Raw genomic sequence first — 11,504 nt, 5'->3', positions numbered from 1 at the left:
CAACTTGAAGATTCAAGATTATCAGTCAACAAATTATTTTACCACTGAAATGGAAAGTCTATAAATACAGCTTGAGGAGTGCAAGATCAAGGGCCAAGATGAACTGGACAAAGGAGGGTCATAAACCTAGAAAATTATATACAAATTTGCTGCACTTAATATGGATATAGATACATGGACTTTAGAAAATATGTTAGTCTATTTTAGTGCAAGTTCTGTAAACTATGCATGTTGATTTATAAAGCATGTCACAGGTCCTTATTTCAGTAGGAATAAAAAAATAGATCTAGAAATCTTATATTCTCTCAAGTGAAGTAGCTGAGATTTTATCATTCAAGAACACATATTTGTAGCACAACTAATTTGATTCTAATATAAATCAAGTGAGTTTTGATATTTATGTTTCTATCTTTACAGTTATTTAATTATCACTACATTTACTTAGTCTATTGAGTTTAAGCAGCCAACTTGATTATCTTGAAAACATTCAAACAAAGTTTGTAAGTAGGTAAATCAAGAAAAAACATTCACCCCCATGTTTGTATTCCATACCTAACAAGTGATATCATAGCAAAATCTGAAAGTAAACAGATTGGATCTTGGAAGTTTGAATGCATAAAAACTTAGCAGTATCAAGATCCCTGTCTTTGACAAAGTGAACTACACTCTATGGAAGAAGAAAATGATGTTGTTCATCAGGATGACTCATCCACTATATCTTAAAATTCTCAAGCATGAAGTACCTGAAGCAACTGAAGGTAATATAGTCATTCCTGGTCACTATGTTTCTAAAGATCCATCTACATACACTAAACAAGAAAATGAGAAAGTTTCATTTGACAGTAGCTTACAACTTATTCTAATTGAATCTCTTGATAATGTCATGTATAATAACATTATAAACTGTGAGTCAGTGAAGCAGATCTGGGAGAAGATAGATATTCTGTGTGAAGGTACTGAGGAAGTGAGGTCAAACCAGAGAAGAATTCTGATCTCACAATATGAGGGTTCCATGGCTAAACCTAAAGAAGGCATTACTGAGGTTTTTGAAAGGTTCAACAAATTGATAAATGACTTGCAGTTGCACGAAAAGTTCTATGAAGCTGAGGAGGTGAACCTAAAATTCTTGCTCACTCTTCTTGATCATTTGGAACAAAAGATCTCTGCAATAAGAGAAGAGAGATATCTAGGGAGAATAAATTTGGAGGTTTTATATGGTATTCTTAAAACCTATGAACTGGAGATGAAGCAGAGAAATTAATTAAAGCTGAGTCAAGGGCATATTGTGGATGTGTCAAGTGCCTTGATAGCTAATGATCAGAAAATAACTAAAGATGAAACTGAATCTTAGACTCAAGTTATACAACATGTTGAGCAGAAATCAAGGAACCTCAAAAGCAAGTCACTCTTGAAGTAGGAGAAGAAGAGTTTTATACTATTAAGGAAGTGGATGTAATAGACCAATCCATGGCTTACTTGGCAAGAAAGTTTTCAAATATAAGATTCAAAAAGCCAAGATCTTTCAAAGGTAAAGGTCATACATCCTACAACAACAATTGGAAGGGCAAAACTCAAACAAGTGTAACATGAAAAGGTGGCTATAAATCAGGATTTATGGACACATCTAAGATTAGGTGCTATAAATGTGATGCACTTGGTCATTTTGCCATAGAATGCAGAAAGCCAAAAAGGGAAGATAAGTCATACTTGAAGCTTGCGACTAAGTATGAAGCACTTCTGAAGAATCAACAAGGAAAAGCTTATATTGTTGAGGGAAAGAGTTGGAATGATACAGATGATGAAGATGACAGTGAAGAATACGGAAACTATGATCTCACGACCTTGGAGGAAGGAGAATCATCTGCATCTAAGTCTAAGGTACATATGCTAACCATGATTAATTTGAATGCCTCACAATATAAGGAATCTGTTGAAAAGATGAGTATGAAAATATTTCATTATCACAGAAGCATGATGGTTGTAACCGAGGAAATGAATAGACTATCAAAAGTGAATGAGAAACTGGAAATTGAAACACAAGAACTAGAGTTGCATCTTATGAGCCTAGGGTCAGTTAGGCAAGAAAATGAATATCATAAAAATAAGCTAAAACGTGCAGAGGAAATAGAGGCTGTACTGAGAGATAAAATTGAGAAAAATGAACTCAAGCTTAACTCATTTAAAAATGCTTCTCAACTAGTTGGCCAATATCATGAAAAGAACAAACCATGTGCTAACATAGTAATTGGTCTGGACTATGAGGCTGGTTCATCTCAAAAGAAAAGTCAAGTTAACAAAGGCAAGGAAAGTGTGAACAAGGAAGTTCCTATTATGATATAAAAAGTGAACTCACCCTTGTTCAAGTCAATGAAAGAAACTGAAGCAAGAAATGAAAGCATAGTAAAGAAAAAAGAATAAAAGAAATGGAAAGATAGGAGTCAATGTTAGGAAATGAATAACACACAAAGGGGGGGTGAATGTGTTCTACTATTTTTAAGCTTTTCATGAATCTTTTATGGTTGAACAAAGCAAATTAAATCTTGTAGTGAAAGGATGTTCATGTGGAAATTAAACTTGCAAGAATAAAGAACACAGATCTTCAAAACTCACTTAATTTTATTTTAAGATTAAGAATGTTTTGCTAAAAATAATTTAGGCTCTTTGTTGATAAAGAGCTTAGCTTCTTCTTGAGAGTGTTACAAGATTTTCTATCTAAATTGATACTACTGACAAAAGGCCAGTGTTAACTTTATAACTCAGTTAACTGCTGGTTTACACAGTGTACAATAAAACATGCTATTAGCTTTTGTAAACAGTCACTTGTCATTTCCATTTATAGAAAAGTATATCTTCTATTTCTGGCTTAGCATATCTTTAGAATCCTGTGATTATCTTGATCTTCCTTTGTCAGTTAATCTTCACCATTGATCTTGCACATCTTTCAAGCTGCTTTTTGTAGAATTGTCAATCCAGTTGTTTGGATTGTTTGTTGATTGTTAATCTTGGATATTGAACTGATCTGTAATTTTGTACTTTGAGATTTTACCTCGAGATCTCCAGTTTGATCTATAGAGAACTTGACATCTCGATAAGTATATTGGTTTATCGAGATCTCGAGTACTCTATAGTTGATTTGGCTTATAGAGGTCTCCTAGTTCTCTATAAGAGAATTTGGCTTGTCGAGATCTCTAGTCTTCATATCTTCACTTTGACTTATCGATATCTCTAAGTTCTCTAGTGGCTTATTGACTTATCGATAACTCAGAGTTCTCTAGTCAAATTTGACTTGTCGATAACTCAGAGTTATCTCGTGAATTATGGCTTATCGATATCTCTGAGTTCTCTAGTGGAATTTGACTTATCGATAACTCAGAGTTCTCTAAAAAATGTTGACTTATCGATAACTCTGAGTTCTCTAGTGAAGAAATGACTTGTCGATATCTCCAATCTTCATGTCCTCAATTTGGCTTGTCGATATCTCTGAGTTCTCTATAAGCTTTCCTGAGTTCTCTATAAGTCATTCTGGAGTTCTCAAATGACTTCTCTATAACACTAAATCTGTGACTTGTAGAGATCTTGATTAGAATATTTTTCCTAAAACAGATTTATTCAACTCCAAGCTTCTTCATAATTCTTCTGAGGCATGATCTTCTTGATCTTCTTCTAGATAGAATTCTTAGGCTTGGCACTGTTTATAGAATAAAACTACAGTCTGCTCCTTTGACATTTTTACAGACTTTAAGTGTTACAATTACAAAATACAAATTAAGATAACAATATAACTTACTTGGGGTTTACAAAATGTCTTAGTCTTGTTAAAGTACAGGCATGTCTTAGGACAGATGTATGCTATACCCTTGCTTGACTGTAGATATGCTTCAGAAAAAGTAGCCACTTGAGCATTTCTTAATTCAGTTAATAGCAAGGTATCTTCATGAGTTATAAATTTAACTTTGTTGATGAAGATATCCAACTCAGATTCCCTCCTTGAGACAAGGTAATTGAGGGACACCTGCATACATCTGTCTGTCCCTGAGTCATTTGCGTTAATCACTATCTTCTTTTACAAAAAGTTGTCCTGATTGACCATGATCACTCTTATGAAATTAACTGTCTTGTCCGGGGCCTTTTTATATGTGAAGTGAATATTATTGAGAGAAACTTTTAGGGCCTTGAGCAGTTCATCAAATTCTCTGCTCAGACTAGGTCCTTCAATAATCCTAATAAGTCTCTCCATGTCAAGATCTACTACTTTATTTAATTTCTTTTCGGCACCCTGGACCTGTTAAGATGATCTTGATTGCGCCAGCCTAGCCTCTATCCCCCCTTAGTCTTGTTGGCAGGCATGAGGAGGGGAGTAGGGATTTCAGGCCTAACCTGTTCAGGTAGAGAAGGCAGTGGTATGTTGAGTTTGCCCGTGATGGCTCCCAAAGCTATAGAATTCTGCATTTGAAGATGCTTATGAGAGTCCACCAGGGTTTGGATGTCTGTTTGTTGGCTCTTGACAAGAGATGTCAAGGCTTGAACTTGTGCAGTGAGAGAAGTATTGGAGTCTTGTAGTGCTGAGACATGACCTTGTAGAGATTGAATTTATAGGTTTGTGGAGATGGAGCCAGGCTGAAAAGAGCTAGTAGATGTGTCAAATGTTTCATCTACAGCCTGTTTGATGCCTTCCATAAGCAAAGATGAGGGCTCATATCTGCTCTGGTGAAGTTGGTCCAGCTTGACCTTAGTGTCATTTGAGTGAGTGATTTGTTGCTGGATAAGTGTATTGAGATTGATGAAAGATTGTTTGAGATTTTTGACTTCTTTCTCAATAGAAGCAAGATCCATCCTTGAAATTTGCTCAGCAAAGTGCTTAAATTTGGTAGTGATCTGTTCTTGAGAGGGTATAATCTTATCCATATTCTCATTCACCAATTTTCTGATCTTATCTTCATGAACAGTTAGCTTGACTTCTAGAGCTTTACCAAAAATATGAATTGCTTTGAGCTGAGCTTTATAAACATCTGTGATGGCATCATATACAGCCTGTGGAGTCAAGTCCTTTGCATTGCTGCCCAGAATAGTGATGTATTCTTCCCTAAATCTGGCCAAGACTTGATCCATTTCCATGACATAGTCATCAGAGAGCCATGCATTCATATTTCCATCTTGCTCTGCATCATTGGCAATCTTCTCTTTCTACTCCTCAACTTCTTCATTGTATGCAAGCTTGATAGCTTGATAATCTTGATTGCTTATGTTGGAGGTCAATAGATGTTGTGAGATGTTTGCCAGTCCAGAAATCTGCTCTACCAGTAGATCATCTACAGAAGTTGGTTGAGAGCCAGATTCTTGCAGCCACTGAGAGAGAATGTGAGGTTGTTGAGGTTGTGAGATAGATGGTTCAGAAACACCTGTGAATGAAGTCACAGTTTTACTCACAGATTGCTCTGTGGTTATGGCTAGTTTTTGTTCCTCACTAGGCGTGGGAATCTCCAATTAAATTGGAGGGGATTTGACTGGGTTACTGCCATGTGCACCAGTCTCAAACCCATGTGTGTCATGCAACACACTGGCACTTGAATGTGCTATACTTTTCTCCCCTATGATAGGATCATTGGCAATTAGAATCCTAGCTTCAATTGCCAAGATAATTTCTGCTAGGGTTTTGAGGGGAGTTGCTCCTACATGAGGAACCTCCAATTGAATTGGAGAGGATTTAGATAGCTCCCCCTCAGGAGTACTACCCTCAAACCTTTCAGTCTGTGAAGACTGTTTTGCACATGAAGGTACATTAGAAACATCCATGGGGTCTTCAGTAAAAACTGATGAACCCCCCATGATTTTGATGGTGTCATCAAGGTCTACCCCAGCTAGTAGCCTCTCACCATCTAAATGTAGTGTCTGGGTGGTGAGCAAGGCTTCTGGTGCCAAGTCACTTGAGTGAGCTTGCACTTGAGAATTGAGTTCAAGTACAGTTGGTGAGGAAGAAATTTGATATTTGAGAGAGTGATGCTCAGATAAGAGTGTTGGAAGCTCCCCCTGAATAGATGAGGGAGCTTCAAGAGATGTGCTCTCACAGTGTGTGCCATCCTTATTTCTCCTACCATACACTTGAATTGCTTTGGTGCAGACTGTGCAGACTCAATACTGGGTGCTTTTACAACTGCATCATGTTGGGAGGATACAGAGGTGACTTGAGTGGTCAGCTCAGGTTTCATACTTCTTTTGGATCTCTTGACCAAGGGTGACTCAGCTTCTGCTATATCCTCACCACTCTCAGCTATAACTGGTAAGGTTACCCCCTTTCTCTTCTTTTTACTCAACTCATCCTTTTGAGAAGATGAGGTGGTTGGTTTCCTAGCTTCTAGAGGTTTTGAAAGAATGGTTGCAGCTTGGGAAAATCCCTGTGGGTGTTCCTGTGTTTGTGCTTCCACAAGTTCAGGGATTATATATGTGCTAGATTATATGTTTGATCTCATGTCAGGCATAGGGTGAGGGTAAGTCCTAAACCTCTCCAATATGAATGGAGTGATTCTTAGACTTACATTTATCTTATTCTTTGTAGTAAGTAAACTAAATATTATTTTGGACACTTGCTTATAATTGTCTATTTTTGTACTATCTATACCATTCAATAAGTGTATGTCTGCTACTTTATTATTTAAAGTGGGAATAATAAATCTAGGAGAGAAAATTTCCTTACCTCTAGCAGTCAGGGGCATTGTTAGCATGGTTGCAAGTTCTTCCAGGATCAACAGACCAACATTCAAGTGTTTGTTGTGGGCAATTGAATACACCAGCTTTTGCACAACACTTGAAATGTTGTCATATCCTATCTTCCTGCATGTGAAGGCCCTCACCACATAATCAAAGATGAATGACCACTCCTTTCTTAGATTAGTTCTGTTTAGGCTTGACAAGCTGATTCTTCCACCATAGTTGATGAAGTCCAGAAACTCAGTCAGCTCATCAGGAGTTGGCACCTCCACCAGATTTGCAGTGGGCAATCCCAAAGATAGGTTCACATCTTGCTCATTAAACTCAATTTGTTGTCCTCCAACTGAGCAAGTCACCACCATAGATGCAGAATTGTCTATTCATCACAATCCTTACCACAGATGTAGTCCAAAACTCATGCAACACATCCAGGTACAACACTGGATTAGCAGTCTAGGCTCTTGCAATGTAAGATTCAGACAGAAATTTCACAAACCCCTTGAAACTATCAGGGGCTTGGTTAGCATCAGTAAAAGCCAAATAGTTTGTTCCTTTCTCTGGTATGGTTGCTCTAACATTGTTTTGTGCCATTGTAGTTTAGTGAGTAAGAATGGGTAAGAAGAATTTTTGAGAAATGAGTAAAAACGAGAGAAAATCAGTTTTTTCTTGAAAGGCTAGGTCACTTGAGATCTCGAAAATTGTAAGTATGTATATGTATCGAGAAGTCTGGGTATTTATAGTAAAAGCAAATGACTTGTCGAGAACTCAAAAATAGATGTTTGGAATTTGTCTATCGAGATGTCATTTTAGGAAATGAAAGACATATCGAGAAGTCATTTTAAATTACTCTTATAGAGAACTAAAAATTGACTCATCGAGATGTCAAATAAGTACCCAGTTTGTCCAAAAATGGACTGAATTAATTCCAACTTTTATTTGAATAAATTCAAAATAAAATAAGAATAAATTTTTCAAAAGTATTTTACCAAAATAATTTATTAAATTAAATTATTTCAGTTCTGAGTTATTGATAAGTCAAAAATTGTACTTGTAGAGCACTCTGTGAATGAACATTACTAGAGAACTCTACAAGGACTTATCGATAAGTCATATTTAAGCCTATCGAGAAGTCAGTAAATTGACTTGTCGAGAAGTCAATTAGACTTATCGAGAACTCAGTTCTCCATATACTTTTGACCATTGAAATTTTGCCTTGTGTTAATTTTACATATTAAGGATGTAAATTAACAACTGAGCAGTTTACTTAGAATTTGAAAAATTCCAAGAATTTTGAATTTTGAAAAATAAATATGCAGTGATTTCTGAAATATTTATAATTCATATTTCAGTTAATTTCCAATTTAAATCAAATAAAGATTGATTTATTAGAAATTAATCTGCTGCAAAATATTGGCCGAGTTCTTGCCCGAGGATGAAGAATTAAGGATTCCAATTTCACCTACAAGTCTAGTGAAAGTTGCTTCATCTAAAGGTCTAGTAAAAATGTCAGCTAATTGTTTTTCTGTTGGAACAAAAATAATCTCAATGGTACCATTTGTAGCATGTTCTCTAATAAAATGATACATTACATCAATGTGCTTTGTTCTAGAATGATTAACTGGATTAGCTACTATAGATATAGCACTAGTATTGTCACACATGATAGAAATTTTGTGTAACACTAGGCCACAATCCATTAGCTGATTTCTAATCCAAAGCACTTGAGCACAACAACTTCCTGCATCTATGTATTCAGCCTCAGCTGTAGAAGTTTATACAGATTGTTATTTCTTGCTATACCAGGATACAAGTCTTTATCCAAGAAATTGACAACTTCCACTAGTACTCTTCCTGTCAACCCTACATCCAGCAAAATCTGCATCTATGTAACCAACAGCTTCAAAACCAGTTCCCTTAGGATACCATAATCCCAAGTTTGGAATTCCCTTCAAATATCTGAAAATCCTCTTTACAGCCATCAAATGTGATTCTTTTGGATTGGCTTGAAATCATGCACATAGACATGTTGCAAACATGATGTCTGGTCTACTTGCTGTTAAATAAAGCAATGATCCAATCATCCCTCTATAGCTTGAGATATCTACACTCTTGCCCTTTTTATCTTCATCTAACTTTGTTGCAGTAGACATAGGTGTAGATGCAGGTGAACAATCAACCATACCAAAATTTTTCAATAAATCTTTGACATATTTAGTATGGCTGATGAAGATCCCATCACTTCTTTGAATGACTTGAAGTCCAAAAAAGTAACTCAGTTCCCCCATCATACTCATTTCATATTCACTTTGCATAAGCTTAGAGAATTTTTGGAAAAACTTCTCATTTGTAGAACCAAAGATGATATCATCCACATAGATCTGAACTAGGATCATATCCTCACCATGTTTCTTGTAAAAGAGAGTCTTATCTATGGTACCTCTAGTAAAACAATGCTTCAGTAGGAATTCTGACAGTGTGTCATACCAAGCTCTAGGTTATAATATCCGGGATATATCGTGTAATTATTTTTGCTAATTAAATAATTATTATTGTGTTCAGTATCTATTCTATGAATTAATTGCTAAGTGTTATCTGTATTTGGATATTCAAAAATAATATTAATTGAGTATTTTAATTTTAAATGTCCAAAATAAAATATAGATAATTGTCATATCTTCCAAATTATTTTTATGTTGATTTATGGATTTATAAGGATCATATGAAATTTATAAAATCTTTTTCCTAGCATTTAAAATCTATTTTATAAAAACGGGAACCAACCGACGTCACCCGTTGTTACGTTTTTGGAACCCAAAACTCTTCCGAGAACTCCTTCCTAACCTAATTGTAATATTCCGAGCATTTTCCATGTTTCGACTTTTTCGATCCGGCGTACGGTTTGTCCTGCGCGGGTCCCGGCGCAACATTTTCGATACAATATTCATTTCGGTAAATCAATAAAACTTGTATTTTCGATAAACGGGAGCTTTTTATTAAACTATCACAATTATCACTTCGTAATACGTGTAACCAGGCGCTGAGACCAAGACCGCAGTACAAATTGTACTGATTTGGATAATTATCCCGAAAACCGATACCGTTTGGATCAGTTTTACAAATAAACGTACCGTTTTATATCTGAAATGATCCAACGGGATACTAATTTTCCGTAAATATAAATAGCCTTTTACCGTATTTTATTTTGTATCAAAATCATTTGCAGACAGATAAATATATAATTTTACAGAGAAAAATCATATATTCATAAACTGTTCCAAGAATCAAAACAACTTTTGAAGGTGTTATTAATATTTGTTGGAAAAGCTCGAGTATCAAATTTGAAGGTCTTGAAGAGCTCTATCAGATTCCATAACCAGTTTTACTGCAGAATCAAAGGTTAATTTTATATATTTTTATTAAATTTCGAATTATTTTGATTAAAAATATGAATTTTTGTTCGGATGATTGTTTGTATGATTTGATGATTGCATGTTGTAGAGCTTGTTTTCCTGATGATTTTGGTATATTATACGTCTGATTTGGAGTTCAATAACATGTTCAAATTTGAGTTTAATTTTCGAATTTTAAAATTAGGGTTTATAACCCGTATGAATGTTTTCAATTGAAATTTGGGGGTTTTTGATTTAGGGGTTATTAGCTGTTGATTTATAGTGGGTTGTGTTCCTTATGAAATTCGCAATCGATTGATATATAGCTCGTTAACAGAGGATTAGTGAATCGAAGGGAGTTGTGTTTTGAAGGTTTACGATGTTCGTCGGAAACCGGCGATGTTCTTGGCCAATTTCCGGCCAGAACAGGAATGATTAGAATGATTTATTTGCATGAATATGTTCCTGGTGAAGTGTAGTTGTGATCTGGACAGTTTGGTGGCCTGAGGTGGCCGGAATCGTGTTCTCCGGCCACACTCCGGCGAAGTAGACGGTGGGGCTGGCAAAATTGCAAACAGGCCCCTGTAGTTTTAAAAACGATACAGTTAGGTCCCTAAAGTTTCAAGGCTTTGCAAATTTAGGATTCCTGTTTTAAAAATGTTTAAAAATCATATTTCCTACTTATTTTTATTATAAAAATTCGTTTTTAATTTCTGAAAATTCTAAAAATTATTATTTTAATTCCAAAAATTATTTTTAATTCAAAAATAAATCTGAATTAATTAATTAATTAATTTTAGTTAATTTTTAATTGATTAATTGGTCAATTAATTTGAAAATTAATTAATTAATTAATTTGATTAATTATTAATTGATTTTAATTAATTATTTAATTAGATTTAATTATTTAAAAATGATTTAAAATTTCTGAAAAATAGTTTCAAGCTATAAAATATTATTCTAAATTATTTTCAAGGCTCGATAATTATTATAAAATTATTTCGAAGCCAGAGCTGGCTAACCGAAGCCTGTTTATTTACTCAAAATTGATCCAACGACCCGTTTTAATTCCGAAAAATATTTTAAAAATCATTTTAAATACCAGAAAGCCTATTTATGACCCGAGACTTCTTTATAAATGATATGTCATTGATTACGTGATGTATTATGTGTTATACGTGACTTGTTGATTGACTATCGGTCTATATATTCGGTGTTTACTTGATTATTGCGTAACTTTCAATCCGTTAATCGGATTTGGGTGAAACGAAGGGTAGATAGAAGTATGTGTTAAATAGAATCGTATGAGTTGGTTATTGATAAATGCATATGATATGTGAGCAGAAGAGGCAAGATGTAGGAAGGGGAAACAGGTAGTTGAGGAGTAAGACAATTGTGATTGGAAGCGAG

The 11,504-nt window shown here is 34.9% G+C and overlaps 1 protein-coding gene across 1 annotated transcript; it reads left to right on the top strand.

Annotated features, from left to right (window-relative positions):
* The first annotated feature begins 700 nt into the window (after positions 1-700).
* LOC141692429 (uncharacterized) lies at positions 701-1,261 on the top strand. The gene has a single exon (XM_074497272.1). It carries the CDS (start codon positions 701-703, stop codon positions 1,259-1,261), a length of 561 nt encoding a protein of 186 aa, XP_074353373.1.
* Positions 1,262-11,504: the final 10,243 nt, after the last annotated feature.

Source organism: Apium graveolens, chromosome 2, assembly GCF_009905375.1.
Source record: "Apium graveolens cultivar Ventura chromosome 2, ASM990537v1, whole genome shotgun sequence".
NCBI lineage: Eukaryota > Viridiplantae > Streptophyta > Magnoliopsida > Apiales > Apiaceae > Apium > Apium graveolens.
This window is presented reverse-complemented; position numbering and strand designations above follow the sequence as displayed.

Bases quoted from the DNA above. Each gene is read 5' to 3' on its own strand.
- LOC141692429 (XM_074497272.1), top strand. From the start codon at position 701: ATGACTCATCCACTATATCTTAAAATTCTCAAGCATGAAGTACCTGAA.